This window comes from Acomys russatus, chromosome 2, assembly GCF_903995435.1.
Source record: "Acomys russatus chromosome 2, mAcoRus1.1, whole genome shotgun sequence".
NCBI classification, from domain to species: domain Eukaryota; kingdom Metazoa; phylum Chordata; class Mammalia; order Rodentia; family Muridae; genus Acomys; species Acomys russatus.
In genome coordinates, this window is record NC_067138.1 from 47,641,222 (window position 1) to 47,663,570 (window position 22,349).

At 42.5% G+C, this 22,349-nt stretch overlaps 1 protein-coding gene and 1 pseudogene across 2 annotated transcripts in view; both read left to right on the forward strand.

The window, feature by feature from the left end:
• Gpr63 (G protein-coupled receptor 63) overlaps nt 1-21,887 on the forward strand; it is a 38,776-nt gene extending 16,889 nt beyond the window's left edge. For both annotated transcript variants that reach the window (XM_051160988.1, XM_051160997.1), the window contains exon 2: nt 20,353-21,887. In XM_051160988.1, coding sequence (XP_051016945.1) covers nt 20,501-21,760 — 1,260 coding nt within the window. In that variant the 5' untranslated portion in view covers nt 20,353-20,500 and the 3' untranslated portion in view covers nt 21,761-21,887. The remainder of the gene's footprint in view (nt 1-20,352) is intronic.
• Nucleotides 12,931-13,681, forward strand: LOC127198187 (40S ribosomal protein S3a-like; annotated as a pseudogene).
• Nucleotides 21,888-22,349: the final 462 nt, after the last annotated feature.

Genomic DNA, 22,349 nt, shown 5'->3' on the forward strand with positions numbered 1-22,349 from the left:
TTTCTCGTATTCTCTGTGACCACTCTCTCTTCTACTCCTACTCTACCAAAAATAATGTAAATCGATACCTTTGAAGCCAAAACACACTTCTCTGTTCAGCATATGAATTTTTCCTGCAAGGATGAGATTTAGTAGAGCACAGTAAAGTAGGGCACCTGTACATGATAGATTATATTTCCTCATTTTGCACTCTTAGAGCATCCAGGCCTTTGCAGCAAGTGAATTTCAGAGATTATTGGGTGTTATTTGTGATTTTCCTCACTACACTAAGCTCAGGAGATTCCTGTTTGCTTCCTCCTCAGACTCAGAGCCACTGAGCACAAATTGGATGTCACAGTCTGAAACTCTGAAGTCCTGAAATCCAAATATTTTCAAGCTCTGTCATGCTGAAAACTTTTGGGTTGCAGAACATCTCTGATTTTAGCTTTCAAAATATTCCAGATTCTAGACTATTCCCACATAGGAAACCTTTTGATTCGAAACATTTTGGATAGATGACAACCTATACTTTTGATGGAGCGAGAAGGAAGGGAGGGAGGGAAGGACAAGGAGAGGAAGGGGTCTTAACGAAGTTAAATTGAAAAAAAAAATGTGTGCTGAAGGGCCATGTCACAGTGATAGGACTGGGTATCAGAGCCCAGTAAGTGACTAAAGGTGATTTTAATTGGTTTATAATGACAGTGTGGGCATTGTGTTTTTGTCTCATAACTGCTTTGGATTCTAAACCCAAAGTCGTTTTTCATAAAGTTTTGAACTTCAGTTATTTTAAGCAGGACCTTAGACTTTTTAGAATCTTCTTTTGCTTGCTAGAGTTATTTTGAGAAATGGCAATGACTCGAGGTCACAACAGACCTGCCATTTTCCTCGATGAGTCCGCGCTGGTCCCCAGCCCTGCTCTGCAGTGACATATAAAGAGCAGCGCGATATTTAGGTCTGCACACCGCTTTTCTAGCTTCTCGCTCTTTAGAAAGGACTAGCAATATCCAGCTTCCCTCCATGTTCACCATTGAAATTGCTGTGATATTGAATTATATTTGCACAGTGTAGTATCAGTGGGCCAATGGTCTATCCTTCCTTCCTTCCTTTCTTTCTTTCTTTCTTTCTTTTTTTTTTTTTTTTTTGACCAATTGTTGCATATGATACTTGAGGTTATTTGAGGTCTCTGGTGATGCGAAGGCCTTCATAGTACGTGCTGTGAAGTGTCTATGACACCAAGTGAGAAGATGTGCCTGTGTGGTTGGGGCGAGGTGGGAAGGGTGGCCTTGTCTGGGTTTCAAGCAGGAAAGAGACACCATGGTATGATCAGTATTTCACTATCTATTTGCTTTATCTTTCTGTGTGTAATATGTTCATGGAGGCATGTGGAGATGGGAGTGTACATGGACATGTTTATTTGTGGGCATCAATCTCTAGCCTCTATATGCAATGTACACACAACTACACATGTCCACCCACAAATACATGAGATTGATGCCCGGCACCTTTTTGGATTCCTCTCCAAGTTAGCTTGTGAGACAAGGTCTTTCTTTTTTATTTTTATTTTTTATTTATTTCTTTTTTCTCTTTTTTTTCCTTTTTTATTAATTTATTCTTGTTACATCTCAATGGTTATCCCATCCCTTGTATCCTCCCATTCCTCCCCCCGCCCCCATTTTCCCATTATTCCCCTCCCTTATGACTGTTCCCGAGGGGGATTACCTCCCCCTGTATATTCTCATAGGGTATCAAGTCTCTTCTTGGCTACCAGCTGTCCTTCCTCTGAGTGCCACCAGGTATCCCCCTCCAGGGGACATGGTCAAATGTGAGGCACCAGGGCACGTGAGAAAGTCATATCACACTCTCCACTCAACTGTGGAGAATATTCTGACCATTGGCTAGATCTGGGAAGGGGTTTAAAGTTTACCTCCTGTATTGTCCTTGGCTGGTGCCTTAGTTTGAGCGGGACCCCTGGGCCCAAATCTGCCTATCATATTGTTCTACTTGTAGATTTCTAGGACCCTCTGTATCCTTTTATTTTGCTATTCTTCCATGCGTCTCTCACGGCACCCAGAGCTCGATGTAGCCAGGCTGGCTGAGCCACGAGCTCCAGGGGTGTTTCTTCACCTTGCACCCCCAGCTCTGGGTTACAGACGTGCACCTCCTTTATTGGCTCTGTATGTGGGTGGCGAGGGCACAGACTCAGGCTCGCATGCTTGTGCCACTTTATAAGTGGCAGCAGGTCCCATCCCTGTTTGTTTTTATAATACAGCATGTCATGTACCAGTGCCAACCTCCCAGTGCAGTGCCTGTATATGACTAATGCCTGAGACATATTCGTTGATTTGATTTGAGCTCTTGGAAACACAATTTGATGTTATGAAAAACAAGAAAGTTATTTCACAGTCTCATCTAAGGATCTAGGGAATATCTAGGAACTTTTGTGATATGATGTTTCTAGAAAATATAGTAGGGAATATTTTTTTGAAGTAACTAAAAGACAAAAAAGAGAGCTATATTTATTATGGTGACGTGAAGATCTTTGGAGTACATGCTGTGCAGTTTCTATTACACCATGTCAGAAGATATGCCTGGTTGATGGTGGTGAGGTGGGGTGGAGGATAGGTATTTGGAAAGAAATTGCTGAGAGTTGCTGTTTTCTTCCTTAAAGGAGGTTGGAGAATGAACAACAGAGATGTGGCGTCAAAATCACAGAACAGTTCAGAAGCCTGTGTTGAACATTCAAGTAGACAGAATTGTATGATGTGGTTTCTTGCAGCTGAGTTTCTTTGCTTAAGGTATTTTGGGGTTTGTTTAAAACACAGCACATGCTTTATTTCTTTGTGTTGTTAACAGTTTTCCATGTGTAGCTGTATTGCCATGCCTGTTGTTCCTCCATTCATCAACTGATGCACATTTAGGTTGTTTCTAGTTTGGGGTTATTAGGAATATGCCACTGTGACCACACCTGGGTAAATCTTTGTATGGATATGCCTTTTCCCTCTGGCTGAATAGCTAGGAGTAGATCTTTGGGCTGTATTATAGTTTTATGTTTAACTTCTTTGGGAAACTGATCAGTTGTTTTCCAAAGCAGTTCCCTCATCTTCCACAGTTCTCAGCAATGCCTGGGTTACCCTCTCTCCAGATTCAGCATTTATCGTGGCTCCTTGATTCAGTAGAGTCATTCTGGTGGGTGTAGTATTAATATGCACGTTCCTAATTGCGGTGATGGGGAACATTTTACTTGTGCTTTATAGCCATTTGTCTATTGTTCTTATAATGCCTAGTAATATTTTTCATTGATTTTTGGTTGGGCTGTTTGAGTACTACTTGGTTAAAAGCTGTGTTGGCTAGTCTATGGCAACCTGACACAAGCTAGAGTTATCTGAGAGGAGGGAACCTCAAGAAAATGCCTCTATAAGATCAGCTGTAGGGTATTCCCCTCATTACTGATTGATGGGGAGGGCCCAACCCATTGTGGGTGATGCCATCCCTGGGCTTATGGCCCTGGGTTCTTATAAGGAAGCAGGTTGAACAAGCGAGTAAGCAGCACCCCTCCGGTGGCCTCTGCATCAGCTCTTGCCTGCAGGTTCTGGCCCTGTTGGAGGTCCTGTTCTGGCTTCCTTCTGTGAACTATAAGCCAAATAAACCCTTTCCTCCCCAGCCTGCTTTTCGTCATGGCATTTTGTCACAGAAATAGAAACTCTAACTAAGACAAGTTGGTACCAGGATTGTGGGGTATTGCTGTGACAGACCTGACTATGTTGGGGAGGATTGTGGAAGGACTTTGAGACTTCATGCAAGAAAAGCCATTGAATGTTCAATACGTGGTGAGCTGTTCTATAGGAGCTTGGAAGATGAGAATGCTGAGGGCAATGCCGAAGATGGAGGGTTGGCTTGGGAAGTTCCAGAGGGCAGTTTAAAAACTCTGTTGGCACCATTTGCTATTCTGAAGCAAGATTCTGAGCTTGTAGTTATCTGGGGATGAAGAATTAGATGGGATTCAGAAGATTTTAGAACTATTCCATTGAAGCCTTTGCTGGAATACTCAATCCTGGTCAGCTGGGGCTGTGAAAATAGTGGTGATTAAGAAGAGGCCCAGCATCACTGAGGTGAAATCTAGGAAGTGTTTTCTGAGAGTCAGCACACAGAAGCTATGGTCCAGAGGTGGTCAAGGTTGTATCTCACACTGTCAGCCAAACCTGACAGCGTAAGAGTCATCCAGTTTGTACTGGTTTTGATGGCATGAAGGGGTCACAGAAAGCAGTGAGGCTCAGCACTGTGAGAGGCCATTGGTGAAGGTGCAGCCTTAGTGGCAGTTGAAGGCCCAGGACTGAAGGGGTCATGTAGAGGAGTTGAAGCTTGGCTCCGTGAAGAGAGCCTATGAGAGATTATTGGTGAAAATGCAGCCCAGGTGCAGCAAGGGACCACAGCGGTTTTGGAGATGCCAGTTTCACAGGATCACCAAGATTCACCAAGAACATCAACAGCAGTGGAGTGGAGCGAGCTGGAGCCTAGAAGACAAGCCAGATAGTGGATATTGAGTCATTTACACTGTTTGGTTTCCGTTTGTTCAGATTGTAACTGTGCCAGGGTTCTTCCCTCTCTCAGTAAGAAAGCGCTTAATTTACTGAGAGACTTTAAAGTAGAGAGGAGGATTTTAAGAGACTGGATGTTTTTCCAGAGACAATTTTTTAAAAGTGTTAGAGTTTGTAAGGCTGTGGGTCTTTTTAAGTTGGTAAAATGCTTTATGTTGTGATGTCTTTATTAATGTGTGATCTTGGGCATGAGCAAGAAAGGAGAGATTATGGCTTAACAGTGAATTGTTTGTATGTCAAGCTAACAAGGGGTCAGTCAGGTGTGCTAACTGGGTTATGCAAACTAGACCCAAGCTACAGTTTCTGAAAGAAGAGAATCTCAAGAAAATGCCTCTATAACATCTGGTTATAAGGCATCTTCTTGCTTAGTGATGGACTGGGAAGGGCCCAGCCCATTGTGGGTGAGGAAATCCTAGGGTTGTATCAGACAGCAGATGAGCAAGCCATGGGGAGCAAGTCAGTAAGCAGCACCCCTCCATGGCCTCTGCATCAGATCCTGCCTCCAGGTTCCTGCCCTGTTTGAGTTCCTGTTCTGGATTCCTTCAGTGATGAACTACTTACTATGTGGAAGTGTAAGCCAATGAGCCCTTTTCACCAACTTACTTTTAGGTCATGATATTTTGTTATATAAACGAAACCATAGCTAAGATACAAGTCTTCTTTTTAAGATTTGGGTACAAGTCTTTTAGATACATGGTTTGGAAATATGTTCAGTCTGTTACTTGAATTCTCATTATCTTAATGTTTTCTAAAATGCAAAAATTTAGAATTTTGATGCGACCAAATTTATTAGTTTTTTTTTTTTCCTTTAAGGAACAGGTGTTTAGTTTGGTGTCAGGTATGACATTAATCCAAGGTCTCAAACTTTTTTTTAACAGATATTTTAACTATATTAACTTTTAAAGGTTACTTCTGAGAAGTTATATTTTTGAAACTTTTTTTTTTTTTTTTTTGGTTTTTCAAGACAGGGTCTCTCTGTGTTAGCCTTGGCTGTCCTAAACTCACTTTGTAGACCAGGCTGGCCTCGAACTCATGGCAATCCCCCTGCCTCTGCCTCCAGAGTGTTGGAATTAAAGGCATGCGTCACCACACCTGGCCAAAACTTTTAATATATTCATTTATTGCCATCACTGGGACTGGAACGGGCCTTTGAATGTGCAAAGTAGATTTTCCCACTGAGCTGTATGTCCAAGCCCTGGTTTTTGAGACAGTCTTATTATATAGCTCAGATTGACCTCAAACTCACCATGCTGCCTCTGCTTCGTATGGACTCGGACTACCAGTATGTTCCAACACACCATATTTTAATGACTTTTGGTATTATGTTTTAGAAGTTTCACATACAGACAAAAAGATAGAAAACCCACAAAGGAGAACTTAATAGAAGCTGAAGAAGTCCATATGTACAGCCACCATAGAGACTAAACAGCTTCTCAGGACTCCCAACATCCAAGAAGTCCCTTCCCTGCTCTTGAATCATCCCCTCCCTAGAGCAACCACCCAACAACCACCAGTGCCATAGTTAACACCACCTGTGCTATGCAACACACTGCATTTCTGCATCTGTGCCTTATGCTCAGGCTGGTTTTTGTTAGTTCACCTAGGAGTTGTACAGGGTGGTTTGCTCGGTTTTGTGGTGATGCAGTGCTTTATTCTATGGATAGAAGTTTTGTTATTAATCCTGCTGCTTATAGAAACTTGTTCTTCCAATAGCTGGTTATTTCAAACAGTGCTGCTAGGGAAACCCTTGTGCCACTTAATAGAAGGATGAGAGCATTTCTGGGCAGCCAGTACTTTGTGGGGTCGCTGCGTGCCAGAGGTGACAAGATGGCATGTTTTTAGTAAATGGCAAAATGCAACAATTTCCACTCCCAACAGCAATGCATGGAAGTCCCATCTCTATTAACCCTGAAAACACTATTTTCTTTTGGTGTTACTTTTTTTTTTGATATTTGAGACAGGGTTTCTCTGTGTAGCCTTGGCTGTTCTGGACTTGCTTTGTAGACCAGGCTGGCCTCGAACTCACAGCGATCTGCCTGCCTCTGCCTTCTGAGTACTGGGACTAAAGGCGTGCGCCACCACGCCTGGCTTTTATTTTTTAAGCTTTAGCTATTTTGAGTTTGTGCTATTTTTATTTGTATTTCACTACTGATCCCTGACAGACAACACCTTTATATATGCAATGGATTTTTGTCTTTGCCTATTTGGATATTTTAGTGTTAATTCTTTTGCTTATCTTTAAACTTGGTTGCTTGTGTTTTTCTGGTATATTAGTTATCACAAACATACACATTAATGTCATACCTGACACCAAACCAAACACACAAGCCAGTCAGCCTGTAACATAGGAAAGTTTTATTTTGGTCCATGGTTTGGGCTTTATTGTTTTGGAGATCGTGATGTGACTAGCAGAATGAGAGCACGTAGTAGAACAATGCTGTTCACTGCACAGTAGTCAGGAAATGAAAGAAAGAGAAGGAAGGTGCTGGGATGCCAGCAGCCTCTTCAAGGGTACACGTCGTACCCTACCTTCTTTTCACTAGGCCCTGCCTCCTACTCAGTTCTTCCAACTGAGCCACAGGCTGTGGAGATGCAGCCTTCTGCACTCGGGCTCTGGGAGTCAATGGAGGTGTAAACCCTGGCAAATCCTTAGTGGTCTCGCCATTGCAGGAGCCTCAGCCTTCAGTTGCCTGTTCATTCGCTGTGCCTTCATACCACTGAAGAGCCTCTTTATGGTATAGTGACATTTGGTGTGTGTCTTAGAAAAAAATAACTTGCATTAGGAAATTTAATTAAGATGAAAGAACTTGACCTAATGAGAGACAAGTGTGTGGTCCTCCTGTGAGTCTGTGTTCCTAGAGCAGCGCAGTCTTCCCCAGGTCCCCACCCATGTGTTCTCAGGAGCCTGAACTGCTCATCCAGCCTGGGCTGTTCTGCCGCTGCCCAGCTGCCCGGCTGCCTGGCTGCCCAGCTGCCCAGCTGCCTGGCTGCCCAGCTGCCCAGCTGCCCAGTTGCCCAGCTGCCTTTTTGACTCATCTTCACAGCTTCTCGGCTGCTCATGAGCCTTTCAGCTGCTGCTTCTCAAGCTTTCAGTTTCTCAGCTGTCTTGAGAATACGTCTGAGCTGGCATTTTGGAATTGGCTTATGCACAGGGAAGAAGTGTGACTGACTACAGAGCCACCACCTCGCCTTTCCCTATATTTTAATCTCTGAAATCTTGGTTTCTCAAGTTCCCTTGCTCAGTTAGTGCTTAGCTATCTTCAGGGAGGTTCTTAGCAATTGCCCATTTCCATGGTAGCCTATTTGCGGGACTGTTGGTTTGCCATTTCCCTATTCCCCACTCTTCTTCTCAAAGAAGGGGAACCAATCTACCCTGGCACCTCAAGTCTCAGTAGGACTAAGTGCATCCAGCTGCACTGAGGCCTGACAGGCAGCCCAGCTAGGGGAAAGGGATTCAGAGGTAAGCACCAGAGTAAAATTCAGCCCAGACTTCCATTATTAGGGTGCTCATATGTTGAACACCATGCTGCACATCTGCTACATATGTGTAGTGCATCTAGGTCCAGCCCATGCTCACTCCTCTGCCCCCAGGGGCCTAGATTAACTGACTCTGTAGGTCTTCTTCTGCAGTCCTTGACCTCTTCAGTTCCATCTATCCTTCCTTGTACTCTTCCACAGAACTCCATGAGCTCCACCTATTGTTTGGCTATGGGTCTCTGCATCTGTTTTTCATCAGCTGCTGGATGAAAGCCTCTCAGAAGACAGTTATGCTAGGCTCCTGTCTGCAAGCATAGTAGAGTGTCATTAAGAGGGTTGAATCTCTCCTATGGGATAGGTCTTAAGTTGGGCCAGTCATTGATTTGTCATTCCCTCACTCTCTGCTCCATCTTTACTTTATCTATACTTCTTATAGGTAAGACAAATTTTGGACCAAAGGTTTCATGGGTGGTTTGGTGTCCTCCTCCCTCCACTGGAAGTTCCACCTGTCTACAGGAAATGGGACTTAAACCAAAGACATCATGTAATTTGCAGGCAAATGGATGGAACTAGAAAAGATCATTCTGAGTGAGGTAACCCAGACCCAGATAGACACATAAGGTATGTTCTCATTTGTAAGTGGATATTAGCCATAACGTACAGGATAACCATGCTACAATCCACAGACCCAAAGAAGCCAAGGAGGGCCCAATGGGAGATGTTTCAATCTCACTCAGAAGAGGAAATAAAATAGACATCTGAAGTAGATGGAGGGAGGGAACTGAGAGACAGAGAGGGGATGGGGAGGGTAACGGGGATCAGATGTGGCGAGAACTGGGAGGGCGGCAGGAGAGAGAGGGTGGCATCTCTGGGACAGGGGAGCCTCCTGGGAGTCTATAGGGGTGACCCTAGCTGAGACTCCTGGTAGCAGGGGTTAAGGAGCCTGAAGTCACCACCTCATGTAAACCTATTTTAAAAGTTAATTAATTTCTTTCTATATATGTGGGTATTTTGTTTGGATGTATGTCTGTGCAATGCATGTGTGCCTGCTATCTGTGGAGGTTAGAAGAGGGTGTCAGATGCCCTGGGACTAGAATTACAGATAGTTGTCAGCTACCATATGGGTGTTGGGATTTGGATATGGGTCCTCTAGAAGATCAGCTAGTGCTCTTAACTGCTAAGCCATCTTTCCAGCCTCCTAAACGTACTATTTTATAGCCTACTTTTTATACTACACTAAACACATACACACACACACACATACACACACATACACACACACACACACACATACACACACATACACACACACACACACACCAGTTAATTTAGGATTAATCTATACACAGAAGATGGTGTTCCTCTCAGAAGCTGCAGATTGCCAAATAAAAAGCCAAAATGTCATGGGGTATACTTCCTACTGAGTTGTTGGTCAGGGGTGTCCCAGAGACAGCCCCACATCCTAGCACCAAACACAGGTTCTTTCCGTTGTTCTTGGTTGTTCACCATAACTTGACGACATGACCCTGTTGCTGAGGACACTACACAGTTTGGTTACAGGCCGTGGAGGAATCAAGCTGGTGCTGACCAGGAAGCTGCTGGATAGCTTTCATAGTGCTGGAAGCTGCCATGCAGGCTTTTGGGGGAAAGCAAGTTGTCACCAGTCTTACCTAGCTGTGAACCCTGTGAGCTAAAATAAGACCTGCCTGGCTAGATATTTTCATGGGCGCAGTATTGACATGAGAATGATGGGGCTGGTTAAAATTTGAATTGCAGCTTTACTCACAGAAATGTCCTTGCTTAGTTATTGTCCTACTTTTTTTTTTTCCTTTTTGGACATTTCATTAACTCTGCACAAAACACTGTCTGCTCTCATGCTGCCCTAAGCCCTCAGAGGATAATCTTCTGAAGAAAAATGAAGTCTCTAGGGAAGTCCCATCTAAAAATAAAACCTCAAGGTGTCGGACCAGGGATGTAGGGCAGATGCAGGGACAGCATTTTTTGACATTGCAGAAGAAAGAGTTTATATGAGACTTACAGTTCATATTAGTTATGGTTCTCTAGAGGAACAGAACTTATAGAATATATATATATATATATATATATATATATATATATATATAATAGAATATGTATTATAGGATATATAGAATATACTCAGAGAATATATATGTGGGGGGCTTACAGGTTGTAGTCTAGCTATTCCAACAATGGCTTTCTACCAACAGAAGGTTGAAGAATCCAGTATTCAATCCATAAGGCTGAATGGCTCAGCTGATCTTCAGTATATGACAGAATTCCAAAGAAGTGGGTGCCACTTGGTTCTCACTCAGTTTTGTATGATTAGTAGTTCACTGACAGAGCTAAGTTACCCAAGATCTCGTGCTCGAGCTGTTGCTTAGTAGTGCTGAGACGTTGGGCACGGTCCCTACTTTCTTCGTACCTCCACTAATGTGAAAGCACTGAAGAGTTAGTTGGTAAAGAATACTAAACACTGAAATTCATCACTAAATAGCTATTGTGAATAAAGGTCGTGGGAGTAGATACGGGATGACCGGCAGCATTGCTGCTTGTGACTTCGTGGACTGAGAGCCAGAGCCTAGGGTGTGCTGGAGTTCCGAGAGGGTAAGATTGGCGACCCTGAGACAGTTCATGTGGCTGCCGTTCGGAGCAGAACCAGTAGAGTGGCCAGATTTTTACCTTAGCTTACTGTTAGAGGAAATTGTGGAGCAATAATTTTATAAAATGGATTCTGTCGAATACTTTGTCAGGCAAGAGAACAAAAGCTGGCGTGCTTGCCCATGTGTGGGCATGAAGAGGCTGGAGGAAGGCTTCTGGTGTCTTACTGTTCTAGCTCTATTGCTTTCCACTTTTTGGTTTTTAATTTGACACAATCTTCAACCGAAACTGAAGCTTGCCGTTTGGACTAAGCTAGCTGGCCATCAAGCTCCTAGGATCTGTTTGTCTCTGTCCCTCGACCGGCTATGCCTGGATTTTTTGTTTTCCATTGGGTCCAGGGAGTTGAACTCTCAAGTCCTCTTGCTTGTACAGAGCCAGCTCCCAGACCTTTAGAAAAGTTTTTTGTTTTTGTTTTGTTTTGAGATGGGATCTCATTATGTAGTGCTGACTGTCCTGAAATTTGCTGTGTAGACCTGGTTGGCCTTGAATCCTAAGTGGGGGAATTAAAGGCATTTGCCATCATGCCTGGCAAGCATAAGCTTTTGGGACATTTAATGGAGAAAAATAGAAATAAGTGGGATCAGTAATATTTAGCATGAAGTTTGAGGATATTTCTAAAACTGATAATCTTTTTTTTTAATCTTTAAAAAATTCTATGAGAGCTGGGCAATGGTGGCGCATGTCTTTAATCCCAGAACTCGGGAGGCAGAGGGAGGTAGATTGCTGTGAGTTTGAGGCCAGCCTGGTCTACAAAAATGACTCTAGGACAGCCAAGGCTAGCACAGAGAGACCCTGTCTTGAAAAACCAAAAAAAAATCTATGGGTTTAATTTTAATTATTTTATGTGTATGATTGTTTTGCTTTCATGTGTGTCTGTGCACCATACTTGTGCTGGTGCTTGAGGAGGGAGTGTGCCTCCAAGTGGGTGCTGGGAATGGAACCAGGGCCCTTTGCAACAACAGCAAGTACTCTTACCAACTGAGTCAACTCTCCAGCCCAAACTGACAATCTTTTAGAGAATGCTTACCCTGTTTTTTTTTTTTTTTTCACAGACTTTCACTGGTTATGGGAAGTATTTTCAATCTAGAGGAGGATTCCCATTTGTAAGTGTAGCCGACCGTAGGCATGGTAGGATGAAGAGCTGAGCCGCATGCCCTATTAGCATGGTTCCTTCAGCCTGTGGTGTCGCTTCTATAGTAGAGAAGCCCAGCAGGTTCCTCCCCAGTTACACTAGATGTCTCTTTTCTCAAGACATCACGAGAACTGCCTGGGAAGAATGATGTCAAGCAAGAATGTGCATGTGCTCCCCAATAGCTTCCGCTCACCTCAAAGTGAAGCCTACCTTCTGGCAGTTGCAGTTGTCTCCACACGCAGTACGCCCAACAGCTGTTTCCTAGAGATCATCAGAAAGCCACTGCTGTGCATCAGTTGGCAGAGGAAGGCAACAGCCTTTCAAAAGAAAAAATATGTTTATTGTTCAGAAATAGGCCCAAGATATAATAGGGGAAAAAAAGGTGTCATGAAAAGTAGGAAGAAATAAAGAAAGTTAATATCCTTGGAAGAAGAGACATTGTCTACATTTATCCCACCATAAACAGGCTTAATCTTGCCTGATCTCTGAGTCTAAGTAACTTCAATCTGGATAGTGCATGGAAGGAAAGAGACTAGTCAAGAATAGGAAGGACTATAAATGGAATCTTCTGGGGAGCTTCAGTAAGGTAGCTCATGAAAGATGAGAGACCATCATAAAACATGAGCAATAAAAGAGTGAGAAAGACACCCACTGAAAGCAAAATGTCTTCTCCGGGATCTAGATTTGCCTAGTTCCATTTCCGTTGAATCCTGACAAAAGCAATTTAAAGGAGAAAGGGCTCTCGTTACGCATTTGTGTGGGGTGCATTCCATCAAAGCAAGGAGTGGCAGGATGAGCATGCATGGTAGTATGGCCTCTCACACTACACCAGCAGTCTGGAAGGAGAGACAGAACAGGAAGTGAGGCTGGTCTATAAAACTTCAAAATGTCCCCAGGGACATATTTCCTTTTGCAAAGTTTCACCTGTTAAAGGTTGCATAATCTTTCCAAACAGTACCACCTTCTAGGGACCAAGTGTTCAAACACATGAGGCTATAGGGGCAATCACATTCAAATCACAATGACTGCAGAAATCTTCAATACCTTTCTGGCTCTCTGAGCAGCACCATGGTGGTCAGCAGGAACAAGCACCTCAGAAAAAGTGGCAAGAAGGGAGTGAAGAAGAAAGTGGTTGGTCCATTTTTTAAAGAAAGATGACAATGAGAAAGCTTTAGCCATGTTCAATATTAGAAACATCGGGAAACAATAGTTATCAGAAGTCGAGGAACCAAAACCGCGTCTGATGTCCTTAAGCGCCATGTGTTTGAAGTTAGCCTTGCTGATCTACAGAGTGATGAAGATGTTTTTTAGAAAAGTCAAGCTAGTTACTGAGGATGCCTAAGGCAAAAGCTGCCTACTTCAGTTCCTCAGCATGGATCTTACCTGGGACCAAATATGTTCCGTGGTCAAAAAGTGGCAGACCATGATTAAAGCCCATGTTGATAGTAAGGCAACTGCTGGCTATTTGCTCAACCTGCTCTGTACTGGTTTTACTAAAAAGCACAACCAGATATGTGGCACATTCTGTGCAGAGCACCAGCAGGTCTGCCAGATCTGGAAGAAGATGATGGAAATCATGACCCAAGAACTTCAGGCAAATTATGACTAGTAAGTTAATAAGCTGATTCCAGACAGCATTGGGAAGGACATAAACAGGGCTTGGCAGTCCTTTTATTTTCGTCACAATGTCTTTGTTAGGAAAACAAAAATGCTAAAGTTGAACATGCTCATGGATATTGTGGAGGTTGGAATAAGACTGGCTCCCTGTAGACTTGCATATTTGGATATTTGGTTGTTACCAGCTGGTGAAACCGGTTAGGAAGGCTTAAGTGGTGTGGCATTGTTGAAGGAGGTGTGTCACTGAGGGTAAGCCTTGAGGTCCCAAAAGCCCATGACAGGCCCTGCTGCTCCTGCCTGTGGATCAGATGTAACCTCTTAACTATTGCTGTAGTGCCATGGTTGCCTGCTACCATGCTCCCAGCCATGATGATCATGGACTCAGCCTCTGAAACTGTAACCAGGGCCCAACTGAATGATTTCTTTTCTAAGTTGCCTTGGCCACGGACTCTCTTCACAGCAGTAGAACAGTAACTAAGACAGAAGTTGGTCCCCAGCACAGTGACAGGCCTCACAATGCTGGGTTTTGTTGTTGTTGTTTTGTGTTTTTTTTTTTCTTTTGAAGAAATATAAAAGACTGTGGATTTTGGATTAGAAAGTGGTTTTATGCTTTAAGAAGGGCTTAATGGGCCATCCTAGAAGGAGCCTGGACAGTAGAGCTGAGAGAGGTTTCAGAAGGAAGCAATATTAGTAGCTGGGCTAGAGAGTGTTCTTGTGATATTTTGGTGAACAGTGTGGCTGCTTTTTGCCCTTGTCCTAAGAATCTACCTGAGGCTAAGATGAAGTTTGAGACTAATTTTCTTGGTAGGGGAGATTTCAAGAAACTCTAATTTTGCCTCTGTTGTATGGTTATTAGGTATTATTCTTAAGCAAATCAATAAGGAATAATTGTAAGTTGGGCAAAAAGAAATACAAAATGTACAGTTTGAGGAGAAAAAGAGTACTAGGACATTTAATATTGGAGCTAAGTTCTGTGTTCAAGGAGTTAAGAAGCTTGAAGGAAGGCCTGATGCTAAATAGCAAAAAAGGGAGTGTTGCCTTTAGGGTGAGATCTCAGCCAGCTTAATACTGCAACCTTTGAAAAGAAAAGACTTGAGAGATAACCTCCACCCAAAAAAGCATCAAGTCGAAGTGTATGCAAATATAACTCAAAGAGGGGGCTACGTTCCACCCCACCATACAGCAGAACTTAGTAGCGTTGGCCACCTGGTTCTGGCTTTATCAAGAAGGATATATGTGTAAAAGGTTATGGAATTGCCTCTGTCATAGAGGAAAGCTGCTGAGGCCAGGCATGTGGCAGAGGAACCCCTGCATGCAAGCTCAGACAGGCCACTACATGCTGTGCAAATGAAGCCTGGGTTGCCTTGGAAACACTAAGATGTTGCAGATGCCAGAGTCCTGGCATGTCTGCTGACAGCTGCATACAGGAAGTAGAACCAGCCCAAGAGAGAGAAATGTTGCAGTCAACAAAGCTGGGAGGAGTGAGAGGTCCAAAGCACCTTTGACATTGGACATGAGGTTATAGGATTTGGAGTTTACCCTGCTTGGTTTTGGTCTTACTTTGGTCCAGTATTTCCTCACTATGCTCTTTTACCCCATTTTGGGATGTGACATTGTATGTTAAAAGTATACATTTGCCTTTTGCTTTTGATTTTTGAGGGGATTACAATCAAGAGATTGCTTTGAGTCTCAGAAGAGACTTTGGACTCAGAACTTGGGTGTGTGTGTGTGTGTGTGTGTGTGTGTGTGTGTGTGTGTGTGTGTTTAGAGGCAGGGAGGGTTTCTCTGTGTAGTCTTGGCTATCCTGGACTCACTTTGTAGACTAGGCTGGCCTCAAACTCACAGTGATCTGCTTGCCTCTGCCTCCCCAAGTGCTGGGATCAAAGGCGTGTGCCACCATGCCTGGCAGACTTAGGACTTTCAAGCATTGTTGAGACTGTGAAAGATCATGAGAACTTTTGAAGTTGAATTAAATAGATTTTGCGTTATGATGAGGCTACAAGCCTGTGGGGGTCAGGGAGTAGAATGCGGTGGTTTGAATGAGGATGGTACCCATAGGCTCATATATTTGAATGTTTGATCCTCAGTTGGTGAAACTGTTTAAGAAGGATTAAGAGGTGGCTTCCTTAGGTGTGTCACTGAGGGTGGTCTTTGAAGCTTCAGAAACCAATGCCAGATGCAACCTCACTCTCTCTGCCTCTTGCTTGTGGGTGAGCAAGCTCTCAGCTTCTGCTCCAGCACCATGCCTGACTGCTACCATGCTTCCTGACATGATGATAATGGAGTAACCCTGGAACTGTAAGCCAGCCTCAATTGAGTGACTTCTTTTATAAATTGCCTTGTTCATGGTATCTCTTCTCAGCAATAGAACAGTCACTAAGGCAGATTATGAACCACCATTCCAAGAATCTTTTCAAAATACAGATTTTTAATAGTGATTAGTGAAAAGTCTAATTTGTGGGAGAAAAGGAAGAAAGAAAGAAAGAAAGAAAGAAAGAAAGAAAGAAAGGGAAGGAAGGGGGAGAGGAGAAGGGAGGGAAGGACAGAGGAAGGAAGAAGTCCCCAGAATACAGAATAAAAAAGAAAATGAGAAAAAGAACCAAGTGACAAGCTTACTCAAGTTGGCCTGATAGTGGAATACTTGAATCTATAAAAGAAGAATCAGGTCACCATGCTGGTTAGTTTTTTCTTTTCTTTTCTTTTCTTTTCTTTTCTTTTCTTTTCTTTTCTTTTCTCTTTTCTTTTCTTCTTCTTCTTCTTCTTCTTCTTCTTCTTCTTCTTCTTCTTCTTCTTCTTCTTCTCTCTCTCTCTCTCTCTCTCTCTCTCTCTCTCTCTCTCTCTCTCTCTCTCTCTCTCTCTCTCTCTGTCTCTCTCTCGGTCAATGACACAAGCTAGAGTCACCTTGGAGGAAGGAATCTCCTCTGAGGAAATGCCTCCATCAGACTGTCTGGCAAGCAGGTCTGTGCAGCATTTTCTTGGCTGTTGATCGATGTGGGAGCGTCTAGCTCACTATGGGTCAGGAGGTCTTGGGAGATATGAGAAAGGACTGAATGTAAGCTTGGAGAGCAAGCCAGGAAGCAGCTCTCTATTTTGGTGTCTTCTTAGTTCCTGCCTTGTTTTCCCTTGTGACCCATAAGCTAAGTACACCTTTTCTTTTCCAAACCTGGTTGTGGTCTCTGTTTTATCACAGCAGCAGACAGAAAACTAGGGTAGTTACATATATGATAGAAGCTTTTATTATGCTGGAGAAATAATCTGGGTCCTCGGATTGAAGAATTATGAGAAACCAGTAAAATGGATTGTGACAGCTTTCAACTCAGATTAACCTTTGTGAAACTGGTGAGTGTTGTGCGAAGAACAGATCCTTAATGCTTCTAGACAGGCTGCCTGGCTCCCATTTCTCTTTCAGGACCTTGTTCTCTCCTCCTGTCAGAAGACAAAGCCTATGAGGACTTTTAAGTTGGTTTTGCTTCAAGTCAGAAAAGTGAGCAAGAAGATAGATGTTTGCGATCCTTATTATCTGTCTGTCTTTCTCCTTCCTATCTCTGTCTGTCAGTGATCTGTCTAACTCTTACTCCCTCAGTAGGATCACAGTCTCAGAATAACATTATAGACCAAGAGGGTAGATTAATGTTTGTCTCGGTCAGTGTGTGGTAGAAGCGTAGGACTGATGTGTCCGTCAAAGGCCAACAAGAATTGGCTGACTATTGGTGAGAGAAGTGTTGAGTGTCTGGATTGTACCTGGTTGTGAAACTATGTCTAGTGTTACAGGGCCCTGGGGAAACAGGGTAAGTGGTATCTCTGCATTATGTCTTTTAGCTGCATCTGGCCTTACTGTTATCTGAAAACAAAAATTCCCACTGGGAAAAATGCTCATTTCTTGGTGTGATGTGTAGTTCCGATTCCAACACCCAGACACTATGTTAAAACCTGGAGGAGATATGTTTAGGTTAGAACTAAAAGATTCAGCCATTGATTTAAAATTCATTTATTATATCCATCTATGAATTTATTAAGAATCAATTCATATTAAAGCTTGAGCTTGAGTTATTTACACTTTGTACCCATTTCTTTAGTGTTTGTATTCCCTTAAAACTAGTGTGAAAGTCAGTTTAAAAAAGGATTGGTTCCTTTCCCAGCCAACAGTGCTTTACCTAAATTTCTCCAGTTTTTGCAGCAGTGTTTAAAAAATTAAGTCCATTGTTGGAGCACAGATATGGACAGTCTGCCCATTTTCTTGGGGTGGATGTCTCCACTCTGAGATACTAGCAAGGACATATTCACTCCCTGATCTATGGGAAAAGTGAAGGTGGGGATAGTTTTAATTTGGTAAGTAGTTCTGTGGGTCTTGGTAACTGCAAGACTTTAGCCAACAAAACAAAACAAAACAAACAACAAACTATGAAAAACCAATGACAAAAATTCCCCACAAAAAAAAAACCATCAAAAAACAAAACAAGAAAACCCCAAAACAACAACAACAAAACCCTCTCTTGGATCTATTCTGTTTAGTGTTCGTGGAAATCCCCTCAGTGTCCTGGCAAGGTAGATTCTGATTAGGAGATATGGATCCTGATATTTGTTTCTCGCAAGCTTCCATGATGGTTGCTGTCCATTGAATGCCCTTTATCAGCAAGTTTCTGCAGGCTTGCTCATGTTTGTGTATATTTTTGCAAGGAAGAAGAAATGGGAGAAGAAACAAAGATAGCTTCTGGCTTCACACTAAAGACCTCTCCTCAATACATATACATATATACATACAATAATAGTTAATGAAAAATAGGTCATGGTTTGAAGGAGAACATGGAGCGGTATATGGGGGGATTTGGAAGGAAGAAATGTAACTGTATTATAATTTCAAAAATAAAAAAATTAATCTATCTTATAGTTTAGTATATTAAGATCTGAAAACTCTAAGATGTCTGTGTAAGCCCCAAAGTAGCTTTTAAAATGCCATTTTAAAAAATTAAAATTTTCTCTTACATAACCCTGACTAAGATAAGAATTTTGAAAAACCCATTTGTTTGCTTTTAAAGAGGTGGTAATAGTCAAAATATACTTAAAATCTTTAAAATGTTTTACATAGCTATATATATATATTCACATACACACACATATGAATACACATATAAAATATATCAAGAAGCACAGATATAAATTATCCTTTGGAATAAATCTTTAGTATTGCAAGGAAAAACAATTGTCCAATAGGAATAATACATATCCTGGATTAAGAGTAATTATCTTAAAGTTAATTTATACCCTCAAGCAATAATTAGCATGTTTATTTTAATAAGCAAAGATTTTGAACATTAAAAAAGAGGTGGGTGCAATGATAAGAGACACAAAAAGACACAGAGAAAGGAGACAGCTATTGATAGCTGGTGCCATGATGTCCCTCCAGGAGCATCGGCAACCTCGACTGCAGGATCTGGAAGCTGGGGAGTGTGCTGAAGTCACTGAAAGCGAGAGCAGCAACAGGAAGCCGGTGGCTGTTACACTGTCCTCACTGGACCCCTTCAACACCACCGGACTGAAAGCAGCAGGGTTGGGAACCTCCTGGGGCTTTTGTTCTGCTGTGGCTTCTTCTGGAGCTCACTATTCCCAGAGACACACGGACCACCAAGAAAAGCAAAACACTTAGAACCTGTCTCTGTAGTCTCAGGTACTCTGAAGATGTTCAGCGAAAGAGTCAGGAAGCTGATTCATCCTTCCTCATCTCAAGTCTGATCTGTGTCTTTAATGACACTGTGTCATATGTGAAATGAATCATATTTGTCAGAATTTGTTCCTTAGGGAGGTGGTTAAAGCTTCTGTGCTAACCTCAGTGTCAGCTGAGCCACTCAACTATGTGAGTGATCCTCGTAGCCTTAGGTTTTTGTTTTTATGTATGTCTGTGTTGAGAGGAAATAATAAAATCAGTATTGTGTGCAATCAGACTCATTCATAAAGGCAATCATACACAAGATAGTCAGTTATAGATGCAAAGTTGTTAGAAAGACCATGATCTGGCTACAGATGCTGATCACTAATGAAATCCCATCTCTTCCCTTGGCATCCCAAGAAATGAATGAAATATTGATAATTACCCTTAAAAATCAATGACTAATCCTAAGGCCATACAATGTGTTTATTATAGCTTTGCAGGTCTTGTGTACACAACCATAGCTCCCACGAGTTCATGAGTACAATGGGCCTATCAAATCCAAAAGGATAGTTTTTCACAGGGCCTTTCCACCCTCCAACTCTTAGTCTTTCTGCCCATTCTTCCTCAATAGTCTGAGCCTTTGAGAGAACTACTGCAATCTTTTAAAAAGCACCAAACATAAGGTTTTGGCTTCCATACTTGTTTCATTAATGCATTTCAAGATCCATCTTGCTGGGCTGGAGAGATGGCTCAGTGGTTTAGAGCACTGCCTACTCTTCCAGAGGTCCTGAGTTCAATTCCCAGCAACCACATGGTGGCTCACAACCATCTATAATGTGATCTGATGCCCTCTTCTGCAGATAAAGCGTTCATATACAATAAATAATAAATAAATAAATCTTAAAAATCCATCTTGCTTTATATATAAATACTATAAAATTTCTGTCATGTTTAATTAAAACAATATAACAGTGGTACTTTAGTGATGACTAGGTTAGACACAGAATGTTAGAAGGTTAGAAGGAAAAAGAGTGACCCTATATGATGAAAGATAAAAAAGACAAATGTGTCCACAGCCATACTATCCTGAACACACTTGGCCTTGTCTGATCTCAGAAGCTAAGCAGGGATGACAGCCCTTGGCTAATACTTGGATGGGTAGCACAATAAAGTGAAATGCATTTACTAACCTGATCTCATGGTTTTTGTTTTGGGTTTATTTTCAGGCAAAAGGATTTTTGTGGAAGATGGAACTCTGTCCATTTTCCAGAATGTGTATCCAAGCCCATCAGTGGAACCTGACCTGACAGTGCTGTATCGAAATGCCTGAAGAGGACCCATATTTCTGCCTGAACCTACCATCCTCCTGAAAACATGGTTGTCTCAGCAATGTTGACTGCATCCCATACTGGGACATCCAATGCGACATTTGTGGTCTATGAAAACTCCCATGTGAATATTACAACCCCTCTACCATTTCAGCATCCTAGCACTGGCCCACTGCTTAGATACAGCCTTGAAACCATGACTAGCACTGGACTTAGTTCCTTGGCAGTGAACAGCACTGCTGTGACCCCAACACCAGCAGTTGTTAGGAGCCTAAACTTAGCTGTCCAGATCATCCTCTCGGCTATAATGATATTTATCCTGTTTGTGTCTTTTCTTGGGAACCTGGTTGTTTGCCTCATGGTTTACCAAAAAGCTGCCATGCGTTCTGCGATCAACATTCTTCTTGCCAGCCTGGCTTTCGCAGACATGCTTCTTGCAGTGCTGAACATGCCTTTTGCCCTGGTCACTATTCTTACCACCAGATGGATATTTGGGAAATTCTTCTGCAGGTTGTCCGCTATGTTCTTCTGGCTGTTTGTGATAGAGGGAGTTGCCATCCTGCTCATCATCAGCATCGATAGGTTCCTGATTATAGTTCAGAGGCAAGATAAGCTAAATCCGTACAGGGCTAAGGTCCTCATCGCAATCTCCTGGGCAACTGCTTTCTCTGTAGCTTTTCCTTTGGCTGTGGGAAACCCTGATCTGCAGATACCTTCTCGAGCCCCACAGTGTGTGTTTGGGTACACAACCAATTCTGGATACCAGGCTTATGTGATTTTGATTTCACTCATTTCCTTCTTTATACCATTCCTGGTAATACTCTATTCATTCATGGGCATCCTCAACACCCTTCGACACAATGCCTTGAGGATTCACAGCTACCCAGAAGGGATATGCCTAAGCCAGGCCAGCAAACTTGGTCTCATGAGTCTACAGCGACCCTTCCAAATGAGCATCGACATGGGCTTTAAAACACGTGCCTTCACCACCATTTTGATCCTCTTTGCTGTTTTCATTGTCTGCTGGGCTCCGTTTACCACGTACAGCCTTGTGGCTACCTTCAGTGAGCACTTTTACTATCAGCACAACTTCTTTGAGATTAGCACCTGGCTGCTCTGGCTCTGCTACCTCAAGTCTGCATTGAACCCACTGATATACTACTGGAGGATTAAGAAGTTTCATGATGCCTGCTTGGACATGATGCCCAAGTCCTTCAAGTTCTTGCCACGGCTCCCTGGTCACACGAGGCGACGGATACGTCCCAGTGCTGTCTATGTGTGTGGGGAACATCGGACGGTGTTGTGAATGCTGGAACTCTGAGACATTTGGTGTGATTAGGGTTCTTTATTGACTGAAATTTTTTCATATGGCTTCTAAACTTTTATTAGTTTTTATAGTGTGTGTGTGTGTGTGTGTGTGTGTGTGTGTGTGTGTGTGTAAAAAAGAGTGGTAAATACTTTGATCCTGAAACCAAGGATATACTTTAACTTTAAGTAAGTGGTCACATATGTTTACCTCTAGGTGAAGAAAACGTTAGAGCGTGTGTTGGGGGGCAATTTTTGTTAGTTTAGTTGACTGGTTTTATTTTTGTAGCATGAATCAGGATTGTGCTTCATTGAACCTGCCGTTAACTTGAATTGTAGGTGGTTTTTATGCTGCTGAGGTATGCTTGGCTGAGTTCATCAGTTTCTTTTCCATTTCTACAAGACACTGCTGCTCTTTGCCATCATATTGGAGTCAAAGCCCTATGCATATCCATTGTTAGATAGGTAGTTTTATTTAAAAATGAAACCCAAGGAGGTTAGTGGCATTGAAAAGGTTGTTGTTACAGTTTACTTTGGTGCACTTTAAGAGACAATGTACAGATTAATTCAATTGTGTTTCTTAGAACCAT